Source organism: Dreissena polymorpha, chromosome 1 (assembly GCF_020536995.1).
Source record: "Dreissena polymorpha isolate Duluth1 chromosome 1, UMN_Dpol_1.0, whole genome shotgun sequence".
NCBI classification, from domain to species: domain Eukaryota; kingdom Metazoa; phylum Mollusca; class Bivalvia; order Myida; family Dreissenidae; genus Dreissena; species Dreissena polymorpha.
Genome location: NC_068355.1, coordinates 195,646,065 through 195,666,975, shown reverse-complemented (window position 1 = coordinate 195,666,975; position 20,911 = coordinate 195,646,065). Strand labels below are relative to the sequence as shown.

The 20,911-nt window shown below is 32.1% G+C and overlaps 2 protein-coding genes across 4 annotated transcripts in view; one reads left to right on the top strand and one right to left on the bottom strand.

The window, feature by feature from the left end:
- The window catches only part of LOC127864457 (cadherin-6-like), a 210,689-nt gene that overhangs the window by 26,495 nt on the left and 163,283 nt on the right, over nt 1-20,911 (top strand). Inside the window, exons 4-6 of one of the 3 annotated variants that reach the window (XR_008042039.1) lie at nt 578-730; nt 1,788-1,875; nt 2,439-2,756. The exons of the other annotated variants lie outside the window; for them this stretch is intronic. The gene's annotated coding sequence lies outside the window, so the exon portion shown is untranslated. Of the gene's footprint in view, nt 1-577; nt 731-1,787; nt 1,876-2,438; nt 2,757-20,911 lie in introns of those variants that run through there. 3 annotated transcript variants of the gene reach the window in all.
- Nucleotides 12,400-20,911, bottom strand: part of LOC127865549 (protein jagged-1b-like) — a 30,636-nt gene continuing 22,124 nt past the window's right edge. The window contains exons 8-12 of the mRNA XM_052405394.1: nt 17,331-17,447; nt 17,007-17,034; nt 16,805-16,836; nt 16,336-16,559; nt 12,400-15,847 (exon numbers count right to left, since the gene is read on the bottom strand). Coding sequence (XP_052261354.1) covers nt 15,713-15,847; nt 16,336-16,559; nt 16,805-16,836; nt 17,007-17,034; nt 17,331-17,447 — 536 coding nt within the window. The 3' untranslated portion in view covers nt 12,400-15,712. The remainder of the gene's footprint in view (nt 15,848-16,335; nt 16,560-16,804; nt 16,837-17,006; nt 17,035-17,330; nt 17,448-20,911) is intronic.

Sequence of the window (20,911 nt, the reverse complement as noted above, 5' to 3'; positions counted from 1 at the left end):
TTATATTAGGTGAGGAGATTTCATTCGGGTAGATTTTGACACTAATATATTTAGAGCTATATATAAAATGATTAATCTACTTACGTTATTTATAGTGTGCATATCGTTATGCCACCTATTTTCGGGATATACTTTCGATTTTATATCGTAAAATTGTATTACTGAATATACTAAAAATATGAAAATATGAAAACTTTTTTTCAAGTTATGTAGTATACCAGTTGTGATATGTTAAGCAATTAAAACTAAAAATTGTAAACACAATCTATATTTTAGAACGTTTTTTCGTCAATCTCTGGCGCGCGGCCGACTGGGGTAGGTTAAAGTATATCGGGGTACTGAAAAGCACTATTTGAGTATTGGGTTACGGTGAAGTATACTTCAAAGTACCCGGGGTACGGGGAAGCAGGAAGACGGAACTTGACCCATTCAGTCATTTTTAATATTGAGTAAATGAAAACAAAAATTCGTTTTAAAAATTAAAATTAAATATAGCTCAGGATTTGCAAATATAATATTGCAGTCGAACGATTGTCTGTACTTTGAAGGACATTTATAGATTGTCTGTATTTTACAGGACGTTGATGGTCAAGAATAATCCACAACGTTGAATATCACCATTATGGATGTGGACGACCTCCCACCGCGTTTCTTGCGAAAACCGCGTGATAACGTCACCACAACATGTGACGTTACCATTTACACAGCAGAGATTGATCGTCATTTTCAGGTACCCGGTTGAGTAGACTTAAAAAAAACATGTATACTATTTAAATATTGTTTTTCACGTGTGTAAGACGAAATGACTTGAGCAAGAACAATTTACTTATAATATTAACTACAAGTTTTATGTATACACAATAGGTTTGTGTGATGGTTGTCAGTATAACGTGTTGGAAGTAAATGTTATGTGCCCATGATGTTTTCCACATATTCGGATATTTATGTTAAATGCTTATCTAATTGCAATTATCTATATAAAACCAAATCTTTATAAATAAACTTAATTATTGCATATATCTTTGATTGAAATATTCTGCATCCAGGATTTAGACCTCGTCATTGGTAGTTTATTAACATCGATTATCTATTAAAAAATTGCAAGATCATCATGTTATAATTATGTTAAAGGCTCTATAAAGGTCACAAATCCAATTATTATGCATATCAACAGGTCTAATTTTTACCGGATTTCAGTTACTCTTGCATAAAGACTTCTAATAACACAGCTGAAGTACAACGTTGTCAAGATTTATGGAAGACAAACCCGTTTCATAATTGGAAGAAATGTTTACATTTTTGTAACTAACGTGATGTGTAGCCACAGAGCGTTGACAAATGCTAAAATTAGCCGAAAGAAATTTCAATTTTAATTCTATTTTAACAACTTTTTTCCAACAGAAAGTAACTTATTAGATAACTACAAACTTTTTAACAATTTAGAAGAGACCTACTTTGTGAGTGATACCGGAAAAGGTTAAAAGTCATCGTTATATTTTTATTGACCTGAGTCACTTTCACTTTCTCTTTCGCGAGTAAACAGCGATGTAAATAAACTGATTGTTTGAAAACACAATTGACTTGGAGGACACTTTATTTTGAGCTCAAAACAAGTTGTATTGCTCATTTTTTTTATTATTATGTCCAATAGCGTATATATATTGTTTTTTAATAACCTTTATACATAAAATATGAAACAAACATTTAAAATACATGATTTATAACGTATCTTCACCTTTATAGAGCCGTTGAATGTTCAGAAAGTGTATTTCTGCTGAATTTTGTAGGGCTCGCTGGATGTCCGACCCTTTCACGTGTCTGCACAAGACGGTGACGTAGGTCTTAATTATGACGTCACATAAACCATAGAACCAGGTCACGCGACATTTCCTTGTTTTCTTTCTTTACTCAAAACCATGCGCGTCTTCTTCTTATAAATATTGTTTTAATTATTTGATACAACAGACGTGATTATAATTGGTGGAGAGTCACAATAATGTCAAAAATATTAGGTTTGAAAAATGAAATAAAATAACCATATTCGTTGATTCTCAATAAATCTAATCAAACTATGCAAATTTTACTTAAATTTTACTAGATTTACGTACTGTAAAATCATTATTAGTTGTGTGACATTAATTTTCGTTGGTTTCGTTGAATGACCGATCCACGAATTCAACACAAACACATCTGGAAAATGACCGCCGCAAATTTATCTTCTTTTTCAAAAATCAGAAATCAACAATTATAAGTGTCCGAAAAAACAGTGGGTGAAAAAAACCACGAAATGTCATTCGGACGCATATAAATGATTTTACAGTATTTGTTACTAATGCATCTTCTGTTTCCCATGTGTATTTATGCTTTACAAATAATGTTTGTTTAGTTTTTAAATCATCAGTGTTTTTATTAATATCTAACATTTTTTTTTGCTTCAGATGATGGAGTTGTCGATATCAACAACTTCACAGGAGTGTTGACCGTCACGTCAGCGATTGAGAACGTCAATAATATGACGTCAGGCGAGATCCTTACTTTGACGTTCAATATTATGGTAACTGTCGCTTAACGTCAGCTATCTTCACATTTAAACGTTTATTTTGTGTGTTCAGTCTGCGATTTTTCTTACAGTGACTTGTTTAGAGTTTGATAAAATGACGATTTTCAAAATAATTTTCAAAGATTAAAAAATAATGTATACGTTATGTTTAAACAAGCAAATTTACACTCCCGACTAATAATATCTTTATATCAGATATATATCTAGATGTATCAATATATTATATTTAAAAGAATAATCATCATTCAAAAATGGTAAAATAATGGTAGGTTATTAGACCTGTGAAACTTATTGAATATATTCATATGGAAAGGTATTTAGGTAAAAATTACATCCTCTTTGTGACTGTGTCATGATTCTTGATGGTACTTTCAACTTGTATGTAGACACCTTTTCATGCTTGATGACACATCTTGCCTGATGTCCAATTTCTATTTACATTCTGCTTAATAGTATCATCCATGTGTACAGATGCAATTGCATGCTGCATATGTGTATGTTGGTTTGTGCAGAGAGACTTGGGCAATAGGCGCAGTGCATAATGAAATCAAATATTGATGCGTTGAATAAATAACGCGATGGCAAGATGTGAGTTTCACTCAAGCACAAAGCAACATGCAATCATGAATGATACAATGATGTCAATTCACAGTCGTTCCGAAATACTACGGACGACTACGGCAATTTACGGCGTATAACGGAAATTTTATGTTATAGGAGAAGTTGCGCCCCTTTGTAAGATATTTGCTACTGAAAAGATAATCGCGTGTTTGTAGACGTAACTTTTTTTGGTTAATGACTAACCATATTTTTTGTACAGTAATTTACCTTCAATAACCAAAGAAATTCTATGGATATATTTCAATATGTGCTACTAATGCATGTATGCAGAGCCCAAGATAAGACGCTAAAAGTCGTAAATAAATGAATTAAATTTAGTAAAATAGTAGACCTAAATTCTGTGCATACGGTTACACATTGGAAAAATAAAATAAGAATTCAAAATGTGTGATCATGCATAAAACTCAATATCAATGCATATAATGTAAACATTTGTTCAATGAGTTCCCATTGGTCTAGGCCCTCAGTACAAGTATGAAATCAACAGCACTTTTACGTTATTATGAATAACAGACCATCTTTAAAACAGTCGAAAAACCGAACGTTATCCATTATCGGGTCATTTTATCGCAAAAAGTCTGCTGTAACCCGGCAATTGTCATGAGCTTTTCTTAGACTATAAACCTAAATGCGGATGTGCCAAAAATTATACTTACCTGAAAAAAGGAATTAATAATATACTTTAAGGCTGGATTCTTTTATAGAGTGTAAACCAAGATTTTGCTGAAAAAGTTATCTGTAACTCTGCATGTATGTTGAGAGGAAATCAATTATATAATTTCAAATTTACTAGAGTACTTTATTATAGATGGGTATGTATTTCGTGTCAATCTCTTTCACATATGAAAGAGCTGTTGGTCATGCTGCTTTAAGTACATATAGATGCATGACACAATTTAGATTAAGAAAAATAAAACACTAGGCATTTGCCAAGATTCATAAGAGTCAAATATATACGAGCAGTAAGAGCGTAATCGTGCGCAGCGAGACTTACTCATGTAGAATTGAAACTCTTATTGTTTTTTTTCGAAATAATTTCATGTTTCCATTCTAACATGCAATATGCCCGGGTTTTTTATAATTCGGATTAATGCTCCGTTTTAGATCCATAATTAATGAATGACTCAATATTTTTTTAAATTAACACCGGATTAATGTTCACCGACATGTTTTCATACAGATTGGATATAAATATTATAGAGCTTAACAAAGAATAGATTAAGCTGTGTTCTTTCGCCACACGCGCTGGACACACAGGTGGTTAGCGTGTGGCTCTGATAATAATTAGTGAACACATCTTTTTGGATGATAAATAATAATATTATAACGAAAAATCAACTTTTCTATAAAAAAAATCACTATCGTTTTATATATAATAAGGTATCCAACTGGAAATTATCCGAAAACGGGGTGCATCGTTTTGAACAGCCATTACTAAATCAATTTTGCAGCGATTTTTTTTATGAACCCGGTCTTATTCAACGCAAAAATGAATTTCCTTTCAGGAAATTTATATATCTCGTTATATTTTTACACATGCTGGGTCAAATTATAAGAAATAACGCTATACACAATTCGCTTTACCCAGTTGTGATCGATCAGACCGTATTTATGAATGAAATCTCCAGTTGTAAAGTCACACTTTCGCATTGGACCAATGAAATCACTTCAAAGGTTTCAAAATGCGCTGGACAGTTAGTTTTGATGCATAATGCAACGGCAAGCACGGTAAAAATGTTTTTCATACGTTTTATTGAATTATGGTATCGAGGTTCGTGAACTCTGCAGGAAAAATGCCCTTTACTCCGTGAAGATTTCAGTCATGAATACGGTCTGATCGATCAAAACTGGGTCACGCGAGTTGTGTATCGTGTTATTTCTTAAAAGTTGACCCAGTTTTTGTAAAAATATTGCAAGACATATAGAAAGGAAATTTATTTCTGCGTTAAATAAAAACCAATATCGTGAAAATCGCTGCAAAATTGATGAAGTAATGGCTGTTTAAAACGATGCACCCCGTTTTCGGATGATTTCGAGTTGGATACCTTGTTATATATATATATATTTGATAGTGGAATCTATTTTTTTTTAGAAAAGTTGATGTTTCGTTATAATATGATTATTTATCATTCCAAAAGTGTTTTCACTAATTATTATCATAGTCACACGCTAACCACCTATGGCTGGACATACACCTTTACAAAACGCTATATAAATTCAAGTACTTATGCACTTAATTGATTGTAAACAATGACGGTTGAAATCCGTGCGTGGGAATTTTTCTGGTAACCAAGAGCAACGTCAACGTTCATGACAGACCTGTTTATATGACATTTTTTTTAATTTATTTTTTCCAGCTTGATTGAAAATTATGTTTTATGATATTTTAATACATGTAGTAGAAGTAGTTGTTTTCTCAACGAGGAGTACAATAGTTGTAATCAATGCCCCAGCTAATTATTTGGGAAATAGGGTTTTCACCCATCGATTTTGAAAAATAGGGTGATTTCATTCTTGAAATAGGGTGAAATGATTTATAAAAATGCATACCTTAAAATAATTGCAGCTTTACTTTTTATGAAGCTGCACACTTGTATTGATTTACTAAAACTGTTCACTATTATAATTAACTGAAGTTTCATAACATCTTAATCCTTGAAACTGTGCTTAATATAAACTTTAAACTTGAAAAAAAACGATATCACGAATTATTCTGCACATATAATTTGGCTCTTGCTTTCTTGGTTCGAAAAAGTTTGTAATCGACTGATATTTGGCGCAACAATCGCGGACGTCTTTCAACCTCTCTTTAACATTTTGATTTCGCATCCTAATAGAAACTGAAAGTGCAGACGCTTTACAAATACATGCACAATGAGCGACGAATTATGTCAGATTGAAAATGCATGAATGTCTTCGTCAATTATATGGTCAGACTCTTTATTTAACTGTGTAATCTAGTCCGCAGAGCGTTTTAATAATTTTGACTGCTCCGTTATCCGTGCGCTAGCTGAATGAAAGCGTCGCCGTCTTACGATAATAATTTCAAAGTTAAGAGAAAAATTCCGACTAGGGATGGTCCACACTTCCAACACATCATCCCCGTTATGTCCTGAATAAATTACATGAATAATTTCTTGAGTTGCAATTGCATCTTACACATATCAAAAACATTCACGGCAGTAAATTCATTTGTGTAGGCCTACTGGTCTTCATGGCAATAATAAACGTATTTAGTTTAATGGAGATTATATAACAAACGGAACTAATTCAGCTTATTCAGTTTACTAGTCAAAATGATTCGGAAGTTTTCGCTTTTTTCCAAAAAGTAATTTATTTAACATACAGAAAATAAACGCGCGCCATCTGTTGTCATAATTTAGTAACTTGCATTCTGCTTAGTTGCATTCTGCTAACTGCCTGTTGCTTATTACCGTTGTTAATGACGCTTAGTTGCAAAACCGATTATGACTGGTTTCAGGAACAGTGAATACACAAACATTGGATAGTCACCAAGCATGTTACAACAATCATCAAGTATAACCGATAGAGAACAAGCATGTTGGAACTGTCATGAAACATGTTAGAATAAACATCACGCATAATGTAAATATTCATCATGAATGATGTAATGTTGCAGCAATCACCAAGTATAAACGAATAGACAACAAGCATGCAGGAATTGTCATAAAACATATTAAAATAAGCATCAGTCATTATGTAAATATTCACCACGAATGATGTAATTTTTACCTAAATACCCTTCCATATATTCATGACAACATATAAACAAAACGCTTCCCAATAAACAGACGCTTTTATTGCATCTAGTATGCTATTTTCAATAAAAGCGCCTGTTTGAATCGATTATTGTACATTTGGATACTTTTTTCTGGATAACGGCTTTTATCGTTATAAAACAATTGCATATTGCACTACTTCTCAACTGCCCAATATGGAACAGATACAGACTTACTGGATCCAATACCGGAATATATTGGACGGTCACGTGGTACATCTGAATAATGCCCAATTGATGAATTTATTTGATATTGAATAATATAAAAATTATCAATTAATGGTACAAAACATTTATTGTGATCATCTGACTTGCGATATTGGTGTTTCATGTGAGCAATATGCGCTAAGTGTCGCAATCCGCACGGGCTAATCAGGGATGACACTTGTCATATAGACTGGATTTTAGTTTAGAAGAGAATTTCTTTAGACGATAATCCCATAAGAGCCGAGTCGCCCTTGAATAGCCTGTGCGGACTGCGCTGTCATTAAACCCCGTTTTCCCAGAGCGCGGCTTAATTATGTACTTTGTCTTATAACGTCATCAATGCAAACTTTATTGCAATATGAAATTAAGATAATCTTGGTAATTCAGATGTTAAAACTTCAGAGGAATTAGTGGTGTCTAAATTGAGTTGAAGCTTTTTTTATTTATTCTGCGCCCATATATATTCCGCCACTATAGTCTCCATTATCCTGTATATCCTCCTCCTCCTCCTCCACCGACGCCGACTCCTCCTCCCCCTCCTCCTCCTCCTCCTCCTCCTCTGTCTAATAATGAAGCAGTATTGCGATTTTGCTTACCTTTTTATTATTTGTTTTCTTTTTGTTAATTCTTATACTTTGTGAATGTTCATTACGGTATACTTATTTAAGAACGCGACCGAAATAAATTTATTGCATTCGATCTTTTGTCAACTTGTAACTTAGGAATTGTCACTTTATGTTTATAAAATTATATCTTCATAAAGAATTAATAATCTAGGTGACAATTTCAAAAGCCTTATTATGTTCCGTTGACTCAACGTCTATGCGTATTTTTACAGCCGGATAAGTATCATAAAACCGGGTATACCGTGAAGGCAGTTGACCGTAAGCAAGCGATAATAGCACAAGTCTTTAACAATGGTTTCCCTATGACCTTATTGCGATGAAGCAGATGATAAGCCCATAAGTGTCATTTAACAAAAAAACATTTACGATTCACAAACCATTTATTAACCCAAACCGGTCAGTGTGACAAAGAGCTGGCGATCTCTATACAACTCTTAACAAGTTGATAAATCTCGGTTTGTTACGGAGAAAATGATTGGTTGAAAACTGACCCAAACAAATAAATGTTCAGCGGGCATAAAAATATACCAACAGTACAACTTGTCACCGCTGTTACAAACTTTTAACGCAGTGAAAAAATAGATATCACTGTGTGAATTTTTTTTCCCGCAGTGACAAAATCACCGCGGTAACAATTGTGTCACCGCGGTGATATCTATATTTAGCTGTTGGCGTATTTGTGCTTTTGTCCCAAGCGGTACGGCATTCGGACATGCTCCATTTGAATATTTATTTCGCATGTAAGTGGGAATCTTAGTCCCATGCATAACGTAGATTTTTTCATTAGGTTTTTATTTTTAAGTACACATCGTTTGGTGATTCGTCTTATAAAACACAGTAGCCAATATATTTCATAATACAATTAACATTTTAACTTGCTAAAACGTTTAAAAGTTACAAATACACGCTGTTTACCATTCTTTTAGATTGCCTGTCCAATGTAGTATTTAATAACTTACTCATTCATGTAAATGCATGTGTTTCGTTATTGTGTCATGTAACCTACAGGCACATATCATGGTTGTAAAATTAATTATTTAAGTCAATTTTTCCTTCAGCGTTATTTTTTTTAACTTTATTTAATTAAGCACATGTCATCTGTCAAAACAATTATTGTGAGTCAACTTACCCAAGTAGTTAACGCGGTTAAATAAAGTACAGTCGAAACCCGATGGCCGGAAACAAATGTTAGAACTTCGGCATTATAGCAATCCGATTTTTAATAAACTTGTTTACGAACAAGTCTTCATAACATTTTCAACTCCGGTTGAAGAGTACACATATCCACTATATTGCTTATACTCCGTACTACTTCGTACTACTTTTGTGCTTTTAAATAGATAAGAACTAAATGTATACTTGTATTTACCAATATTTTAAAACAGTAAGAAATACAATACAACAAATATCATATTGTAAATTATATCAGCACGTTTAAACGTAGCAATTTTTCTGGTAAAACAGAGCGCTAAGGAACAAAACATGCATCAGCACTATATACTCATCATTTACATATACGACAGTGCTACATGTATTTATTTATATTTTTTGAAGAACACAATAATGTCAGTCTGTATTGCGTTCCTTATCTGTCATGAAATAAAGCTTTCTATTGTATCCAGTTGAGATTGAAATGCAGTGAGTTTTTGCACTCCTCGAGATAATTTCTAATTACATTAATACAAGATGTCATCTTTTACTTAAATCAATTAACAATAAAATCGATGACATGTTTTCAACTGGTGTTATTTCAATTTCATGTATTGAGTGACTTTAATCAAGCGGCCCTCATCATTTTACAGATTATGCGATCCGGAGCGAGTTCGAGCCATCCGGAAAAAAACGTGTTACCGGGACTGTGAAAACAGTTCGAGCCATACGATAATTCGAGCCTCGCGAATTCGAGCCATCCGACACAATTTTATATGAATATATAGCAACGTGTATGTTCATTAGAATAATAAAACATATCTTTGGCAATCATTATAAAGCATTCTTAACTAGATTGTACTGTATTTGTAAATTTGTTGTTTCAAATCCGTTGTAAAAGCGGCATTCAGTTCTCTTGTATTTCAATACTTTAGTATGAACCTTAGTCTGTCAGAATTTAAATTAAATAGCAGACGTTGTGGCCTATTTGTAAATTATTTAAACCTAGAAAAACAAACAAACAATTGCTTTAAACTAAATATTTGATAATAACTATTGTTGTGTTTACTGTTTGGAGATATATGATACAATTTTAACAAGTGACGGCATTCAGACATTTCCAGCACGAATACAAAAAGCATGTATTACGATTTAATGAGTTCCCCTAGTGAATGGCGTGTTAGTGTGATGCAATCAACATTAGTATTACGATTCATGAAGTATCCATATTGTATTGCGTATAACTATGATACAATCAAAATTGGAAATTTAGATAGTAGTAAACATTCAATAAAAGGCCAATTAATGCTAATAAAATAAAAAAGTACCTAAATTCAAAAGTACCATACTGAAATGATTGAATTTATGATGGCAAATACTGTCACACAATTAAAAGTTTATATATCCATTGCTGAATCTGAATGTGGTACTTAAACATGGTCCATTCTAAAAATTATATATTGAGCATGAGCAATGAGTACTATCATGCTCCTTATTTCCATCAGTCGTTATCTCAAATACCTGATGTACAATTATACTCACTGGCGAGCATTCACACTTTCCGTCAATATCAGTTTACTTCAGCTTAAATATCATACCATAATTAACACAACATTTATTTTTGAAAACTACTTGACATGTAAAAATCATGAAAAACAGTGACTAGAATTAAGTAGATTCCGATTTGCTTCGTATCTTTCTAAACAAAAAGAGGGAGATTTAAACACACTTTTTAAAATGTTTAAAAGGTTATTGTCATCCCATTAAACGCTTACGATATGGATAACACACGTTAGTTAATCCTGTTTTGCCTACGTTATATCATCATTTGCATATGATCAATAAAAAGCAAAACATTGATATAAATGGTACAAATCTTCAACATTTCTATACTAGTACTTAACATGCTCCTTCGTAAAAAAGTACTGCGTCTGCTTTCTGGCAAGAGGTTTTCTCATCTCATCGTTATAGTCATGTAATAAAGTGATTTTTGAAAAGATCCTTTTTCAATGTTTACAGTTGTGAAAAAGTATGTTTTAAATGAAACTACAAACGGCTACATAGTACAATTAAAATTTATCTGAATCTTAAAATATAAATGTTCGTCTTTGCTGAGAAACTGCGCGGTATTTGGTCTGTAAGATACGTTTTCCTGCTTAGATTCATTCAACCTCTCGCATGTGCTTAGACAGTTTTTACCAGAGCTTCAAACACATGCATTTTAATTAAAATAAAAACTATGTTTGAATTATTTCGCTTTTATATTAAGGCCATTGTTTTAAATCGAATTAGTTGTACTTAAAACATAGGTTATTTTAATTCAAAGCGTCGATACAAAACCACAGTTGCAAGGCATATTTATTTCGCGCGCGTAGCTTTTTTGTTTACTTAATTTTAAGTATTTTCTTTTGTATAAGTATAAAAATAAGATGGTAACTACAGATCATGATCTGAGGTTCTCAATATATCTTCGTCAACTAATTGGTAAAAATGGTAAATATTGCTTGAATCAAATCAACTATCTTCAGCAGCTGGTGCAAATTACAGTCAATAGTCGAAATAACATCAATGATAGGGCTCAAACGACTAGTAAATATAACGTTTTACCATTTTGTTTTAATTTTGACTATGAACAAACTTTCAAATAACAACGAGCATAAGTGTGTTCTTCACATTATTTTACTCGCGATCACAGGTTTCGCCAAAAAATGAAAGCGTTGCACAAGCCGTGAATATTGTTTGCTTTTTTCAGCTCAGTCGATGAGTGTTTTCTTTAAATAGCATCATATAATTTGAGGGAAAAATTAGGGTTGGAAAAAATTATCCAGATGTTTTCATTATTTTAGAAGCACCCTAACGGATAAGGGAAATCTGTATTTTCCCTCCAGTCTATTATCAATATATCATATCGATCTGGAAACATAAACAAAACTCATTCTTTGAATAAATGAACTTTTGGCATTTACATGTTGTTTTATCTTGAATTATTTTATTCAATTTTATAAATATATAATAGCGCCGCGATGAAGCGTAACTTATTTGTTGACGCTTGTTATGATAAAGATCACCCTATTTAATTGCCTGTGTGATTTGAGAAATGGTTAAGAGATATACAATATATGTATAACTTTCGGTTCGTTATATACTACCTGCATCATCTAAGGATTTCAGAAGTTTATAACAATTCTTTGGATATCGATTATTGAACATTGAACATTTACCCCAGTATTTTATTCACTCACAGTTATCGTTCACTTTCCCCAAAACATTCCAATTAATAAAATAATTATTGACCATAGTGTGCTTGCGACAATAAATTATTTGTAACCGTACAGTATGATTAAGAAAACATATTTATTAAGCTTAAGCATTTCAAATATAAAATATACATTTGACAAATGTATAATACAACGATACATGGTATGATATATGTTGGACTTTAACAAGTATACATTTCTGCTGTGAATATATTGATATGGATACAAAAAATGTTTAAATGAGAGCATTTACTGTTTTAAAAAACACGCCTTTAATAACATTTTTGCAGTCATATAAATAATCTTTACTTAACGTACGATACTATTTTATTAATTATGATCTAATTATGATTTGGTAATTACAAATCAAATTCTCGAAAATTAAATAGCTTAACATAAAATGATATAAGTTGTTTCGTTCCTTACCAATAAGGAACAAAACAACTTATATCATTTTATTATTATGATACACACGGAATTAATCTAGAAAAGACCACTGTTTAGATGAATAATATTTTTATTCGCTTCTCTGTGAAATTTAATAAAATCAAGCAGAGATCGTGTGAAATATCTTAAGTCAGAAAATCTGCTTTTTATACAATAAAATTCTTATGTTTTAGAAAGGAAATTTTTAAAAAATCATAATAAATTTACTCATTACAATTACTGAAATAACATACTTTGAAAGAACAACACTGATGTTTTAAGCAAGAATGAATCAGATATAGTTATCATTGATTAGAAAATTAGAATAAAATCAATAGTAAAAGCAATATACAACGCCAAGAAATGGTAGCGGAACTAACACATGTAAGCAAAAAAAAACATCATTTAAATAGACAAATTGTGTAAGGAATATATGGCGACTATTATGCAACTAGGGCATTGGTAGTTGAACATTCGATGTATTCCTTTCCAAGGGTAAAAGGTGCATGTAGCATGTGAGCTGTCAAAGTTGTCTCTAAATTCCCTGATACGTTACGAAATTTACGCCAATTTTCACATACAATATAATGTAATTTTAATCAAAAGTACGTATGAAATCTATTAAAAAATATGTCATTTAAACTATTTTTTATGACATTAACTAATTCGTATTGAAATCGTGTTTTCATTTAACGAGTTTCACATGCTAATTGTTATTTTAACTAACATTTTATCACAATTTTAGTAATATATATGCGCAAGAACACATTCAGCAAATGTACGAAGTAAAACATTCAGTGCTTCATGCTTTTACATGATATTTAGAAAAAAAAAATAAAACGTTAAAAAGTTTTTGAGACCAACAACAAATAGTAAGCTTGAGATTGAAAATGTCGGTTTCAACGATGTAATATAGCGAACAAATATTGATATGCGCACACATATGTTCGAGACACGATTGCTACGCTCGTTTAACAAAATAAGACAATAAATATATCCGAATTGAACGAAAGTCCTCGCTCTATACCATTACATCCTCCCGCTACATACATTACACGACGTGACTTTTTGAGTAAATATCCGGATCAATTTTAAGTAAAAAATATTATAAGGCAATAACTTTACACACAAGGGAGAAAGAGTAACAACGGACAATAACTGTAAAAAATAGGAAAGCAGCATGCATTGTTCACTTCACATCCCCTAAATGAAATCTGCCTTTGTAGTTTGTTTCATTATAATACCTCTTTCAAAATATGCTCTGTAGAAAAGACAAGTATACAAGGAGCTTTAATTTCATAATTAAATATTCTTAATTTCTTAGTCCATAGTATGATCAGATAAAACTTGTTGAGTTAGAGAGTGGACACCGAAACTTACTGACGGACAGTATACATATTGCAAAATCTATGTACACAGCATAAATTGTACAGTGCTACTGTGCTAGGTTAAATACAGTTTTAATTATTTTGTATTATCTTTGGTAAAAACCGATATTGTATATATATATACATTCATAGAAATGATTTCGTGTAGTTTAACAAAATTTATAAATCACACAACGTTAATAAGCGGTCATTTTAAGTAACAGGTTACTGTTGTATACGCCAATGTCAAAACATTTAAACATATCTTGTTATAATATAATACACTTTAATATGAATAGTATACTAATATTATAGAATAAAATAACAGTAAACAATTCATCGTTAACCTTAGAAGTAAAGATGGCAACATACTTGAGCATTAAGTATTTCATTACAAAACATAAAAGTAAACGAAACATCTTTACATCAGAAATAAACTTGAGACGAAATTTAAAAAAGTATTATATTTCTTAAACTAACACTTAAACATTCCATTTTAACCTCAAACATGAACATGGTTAAATACAGTGTAAACTAGAAATAATACATTGCATTTGAAATTGTTGTGTTCAAAATACATTAATATTTTCAACAAATTATTAACTTTGATACTTGTGAAATATGATCATCACAATTCAGATGCGTTGTTCTTCTTGAATATTTTAAAGATTACATTTTGGGTTTTCATAGCGTTCTTATTGTTTTTGTTATCGGAAAATATCATGATGCTTGTTGTCAAAATATCCAACTGCATTATCAAATGAATGAACTTTCTTTATTTACTGTTGAGGTTATTCAACTTGTTTTGAAGGAGTAGTGTGTGTCCATTTGTTGAAGAGCATGCCATTCACAGGTTTAACCGGTGATCGTCGACTCCCTTCATAGTGTATTAAACAAGTCCTGGTGATTCTAAAAAGAGGTGCGTTTACTGCTCGTAATAATGTTCCTCAACTCGTTTAAGGAAATCAGTTCTCATAAGTTTGTTTAGCGATGCTTACAAAAATACCCGGAGCAATATTGGTAGATGCATACGTGCTGAGCATATAAACGAATCTGTATTCGACATTTATACCTAGTATTCTGTTATGGTACACTATTCTCAAAATATTATACAGCAATATCCACAAAATAAGAAAATAAAACACCAATGAATCAAAGAACGAACATCATACATGACAATTGACGTTATGTTTATAAACAACAATACGTCGTTATTGTGTGCATGACAATTATATCCAAGAATTTCTGAAATCATGAGGTTTATTTATATGTCGTTTATTTCGACAAAGCTCGTGAATGGGGGTAAATATTTATATTTGCAACAGAAACAAATAAATTTGCTTTGAGGAATTTAACAATTGACTGCATAGGTTAAAACCATATGAAAGCATTCCTATTCAAAAAAATGTCTTTTTGTGTACCCTTTTTATACGAAAACGTACTCCTTGGTTCCGGATTCTTTGTTTGTCTCCCCTTGAGTGTCATTCTCCAAAAAATCAAAGTCTGTGAAATTTGTTTCCCCACGTTCATCATTTTTATCCTATTTGGTGCCGGTGTTATTTTTCTCCGCTTCAAATTTGCCCTAACTTTTACCGTAATCAAACAGTTTTTTCGGCGCTTGAGTTAGTTATTTCCTTAGTAACATTTATCAGTTCTTCGGACGCCTTGTACTTTATCTCCAATGTGGCGGCATTGTCTAGTTATTCGACCACTGCAGAATGTGTCTGAACTGAAGTTTCGCTCTCACATATTCGGCCCAATACATACGATGATGCTGGGATCATGTAGCTGGATTCTCCCAAACCAGTGTGCAGATAATCATCTGTTATCTGTGACTGTATTTAAAGAAAACAGAGGAATAATGAAACCCTTAAGACATCACTATAAAAGAGAGCCTTTCGATCATACGCCAGTCTACGGCAAGCTTGCAATTTTCATTTCAACAAAAGGCAGTAAGAAAACGAAACAAAAAGCCTAAAAGGATAACAATTTATTGCATTGCTTCGGAAGTAAATTACCTTTACAATTGTATGTTTGCATGTTTATAAGCGTTGTCTGTCGAATTGTTGTCAATTTATCGGCTGTTGTGATTATGTATTTATATACCTAATTAGGCTTGCAATTAATTGCCATGAAATTGTTATAGTTAACATATAAGTTTGGCAATCCAAACAAGATCAGGAATACATTTGCTTGTATCTTAAGTTATTGTTGACAGTAAGTAGATCAAAAACTGTATGATACAATAATACAATTAAATGTAAGAGGAACATTAAATATATCTGCGTCAACTATAAGCATCCATTTAAATCTTATAACAAACCTGGAGAGATCTGAACATTGGTGTCGCCTCACGCTCTGTATTGTCCAAAGGGACGACTGCATACGGAACGACACAGTCGTCATGGACGTCGTCGGGCAATACATCATAATGATCGGTGTTGTCGTCATTGTTGTCATCGGGCAACACATCATAATGATCTGTGTTGTCGTCATTATTGTCGTTGGGAAAGACATCAAAATTACCACTGTTGCTGTTAATCAATTCTGCAAATAAAATATGTCACAGTTGTCAATTAATGATTGTTAAGGGTAAAACATATCATTGGAGTTAACAAACATGTGTTTCAATAATAGTGTGAATACAATTATGTGAACGTTTTATTAAGAGAACCAATGGCGTAAACGTCCATTTGCACAAAATAAATTGAAGCATATATAATGTTATAAATGACGTATGGCTTAATGTGTAATTAATATGACTTGGTATTGAAATGATATAAATAACTCACCTAGTGGAATATCCGATGGTTGTAGTTCATTCCTAAACATTAAATAACGATGTTATCAATATATATTGCAACTACAAGATAATATCGATAACGGAAATATCAATACAAAGTTTACCATTTTATAGTCACACTTCTGTTATAGTATATTTTTAGATCTCCAAATTGGTTCATCAAGTAATGTGTTTGAAACGTATGTACTTACAGTTGAGCGGCTATTTGGGCCCTCTTCTCTGTATTTGAAATAAAAATATGTTTACGAAGTAAGAGTAATTTATTGATATGAATTCTGAGTGTCCTTTTTTAATAAAAATTCTTGTATCAAAATATTATAGAATCGCGATTCGAATTTGAAACAATAAAATGGCGTATTAAGTTCATAATGCTAAGTTATTACCGCATGGATATAATACACAAGAGCAACACAATTAAGAATCCATGCATGATTCAATTAAATAAAACAAGTTCAAACCCTCATCGTTGACACATATCAGAACATAGAATACAGTACATTTATTTATATTCTTACCTTTCTCCCTTCTGATACACAAACAAGCAGTGGTGGTGACGCCAACTATTAGCAGACATAATGCCAACGTCGTTGCAATCCATATATTTGTCGACGATTGCTCTTTATCTTCACCGGCTGTTGAATTCATTATAAAACGTAATTGATGTGTCAATATTGGATTAAACATATTTATTTCATTATGTGTTTTACAACATAAGTTGCAAGCATCTACAGTTTGAACGATGTGTCAATATTCAACGATATTCTAATGCATGTCATTTTAAATAATAGAATCGAATTATTAATTGGTACAAGTAGTAGTATTAGAACTAGGAAAAGTAGTAGTTCAAATAACAATTTTAGTTCTTTAACAGGAGGCCTTTGCGCATTGGATACGGTGTTCGCCTTGCGACCGTGAGGTCACGGACTCGATATCCACTGCGCAGCGTTCTTTAGATCTATCCCAGGACATTGAGTCGATAAGTTTTGAAATATAAGGCTTTATATGCAATCGAGCTTAAATAAAAAAGTGTAAACTAACAAACAAATGTTGTAGTTTTTGTTGCTGTTTTTATTGTTGTTCGAGTTGTTATTATAGTAGAAAGTATTGTCGCTGCTGTTTTTTTTTTGTTGCGTCTGTTGCTGTTCTTGTCTTATATTAGACTTTATATAAGCATAAGTAGAAATTAGAAACATTTTCAGTAGAAAATATAAACGTAGAACTATTAGTAGTAGTTGTTGCCATTTCCGAAACCAAAAATATACAATTGAACATAAACGTGATTAAAGAAGGGATCATTGCATTGGAACGGTCATTTTAAAGTATTGTGGATATAAACCGGTTTGATATCCAAACTGACCTTACATTTAGCGTAGAATAAATCAGCAACTACGTAGTGAGATACTCATGTCACAATCTGAATCTTTAAGCGTCATAAAACGTTAAGGTGTACAAGTCGAACCTACGAAACATTTCGAATACGTTAATTTGGGTCATAGACATAAAGCATAGCGAAGCTTTTTATTAGTTTTATTGGCTATGTTCAATATTTTATATTTTTATTTCTACAACAGTTCTTGAAATTTTATCTGACCCTTATCTCTGGCCAAGACAATGTGATAGCTTAATACTAGATATTCTTTGTGAAGCTTATTCTATTTGCATGAGTTAACAGTTACGATGAGATATGATTAAATGCACAGCGGTTTCAACACGTAACCATTAAGGAGAGACCGTACCGGAAGCAGCGGTCCATGTGCTCTAATATAATAAAGTTGCATCATAGCTTTAATGGCGCGTCTTCTTCATTGATTATGTAAGTGCGAGTGTGCATTTTCTCGTTCATGCAGGCCAACGGTAAATACGGCGACCTTCAACGCAGGCACACAGGTACCTTGATGATTTACAAAACGGCAATGACCTCGATGGTTAAGCGTCCTAAACCGATTTAAGTGTACCTATTTCGCTCCGTTTTCGTTCCGAATGCCTACATTTGGGACAGCGTTAACGTCATCACGACCTCGCTGAGGTAATCATACATTCGAGACTGCGCCTGCAGCAGCGGCAAAGATGTATCTAGTGTACTAGGAAGTTCCTTTGATAAGCTCGAATATTTTAGATAAAAAATTATGATCATACTCGCTGTAAAGCGTGTTTTCGTCATAGCTTTTTTAGGTGCGGCGTTTTTTTTTTCGAGAGAACCAACAGTAATTTCGGCGATCTACATTCTTGGTACATGATAAAGGGGCATGGGGACCTAAACAACAGCCGTGGTATTCTCGATGGTGAGTTTTCTTACTCGTGCCGACCAAAGATATATCCGTGGACTTGTAATCTTAGAACACGATTTGGGACCGAGGGGACCTATACAACGACTCTTGTTTCGATGCTTGCAAATATTACGCCAAAAGTGACGCAACTGGTATCTTTTTGCAGCCGTTGAAGAAAAACTTTGCTTTACTAAATAAAATACACACATGTATTGCAATATTTGTTTTAAATGTTTAATGTTACTTTTTAATTTAAGTTTTAATGAAGAAAATGTCAGGTCCTTTCCCGGTTTAAATAACCAGTAACAAGTAACACGGTGAAGTTTACGTAACACTTGCGCTGTATATGCGTACAGAATGCACATATTTTTCTCGCGCCTGCAGACCAACGGTTATTCTAACAATTTATCAACTTAAAACATGTGTATATATGCGCCCTGTATATGCTTGACAAGTTTTAAGCTGCGCTATTGTTTATATAAATTAAATTATCATCACTAAAGTAGTTTCAATATTCGGCCATTTAAAAAGTCACATAATGTTATAACAGATAATCAGTTGTTGTTTACAATACATCTTTAAATCAACCTAATAGTATAATACACCTATACCCAGTGTATTGCTATTTCACAAACTCATGCAGTTCATATAGACTAAATCATTGACTTCCCAGTATAGACCTATGTAGGCCAATTAATAGGACTCTAGTGTCCTTGTATACCATATCTTTTTGCCCACCATGGTTTCAATCTACATGTTTTGCTGCCACGCTTTCATTATTTTTTATTATTGAAAATAAACCACATTTTTACATTTTTTATTGTAAAAACAAAATTTGCATATTGTTCTTGTATATGTCTTCTAAATATGCGCAATTATTAGCCTGCTTAAATGCGCTTTCAAAATTAAGTTGCGTCTATCTATAAATGAATTTACATGATATCTGCAACACATGAACGTTGATGACAATCATTCATTTATCAGGGACGTTTTGTACCTTGCTTTAATTATATGATAACACACATGTTTTTGTTGTAATAAGCATGCGGAGATGTAGAATAAAAAATATGTTTAGATAAAATAAGTTTTCATTATTAGAATTTATGACAATCCTTTATTTATCAGGGATGTTTTGTACCTTGCTTTAATTACATGATTAACACATATGTTTTTGTTTGTAATAAGCATGTGTATGTATATATTTTGTAAAAACACGTCTAGATAAATTAAACGTTCCTTTAAATAAAATATTGCATAATGTCTTAAATTTGAACGTTAATGTAAATTCTTATTCTATCAGGGATGCCTTGCATCTTACTATAATTATATGTGAAACACATATGTTTTTGTTGTAATAAAGCATGGGTATTTGTAGATTTTATAAAAAAATATGTCTATATAAACCAAGCATTCACTTTAAACAATTATTGCATAATATATTAAATATTGAAATAAGAAACTTCTGAAAAGAATACAGAATTTACTGGCCATCAAAATCTGTTGAATTCAGTTTTTTGTTGTTGTTGTTTTTGTGTGAATCATGAAGACTTACTTTTTTGTTGTCACTTTTTCCTTTTCTTATGTTCACCATAATGAATACACCACCAAAACAATAAAATGTAAAGAATGCTACATATGTTGTAAAATTATGTATTTTGATGTAAATAAGCCCATATGTTTGATTGTAGCCACAATCATTCATTATACGTTAAGCCTCCTTTTGTACATTTTGTACTTTTGTTCATATATTGTATGATTGTGTTTAATTGCTGAATTGTTTATGTTTCAACATGCAGAAGTTAAAAGTTATCATTAATGTTTTTTATTTA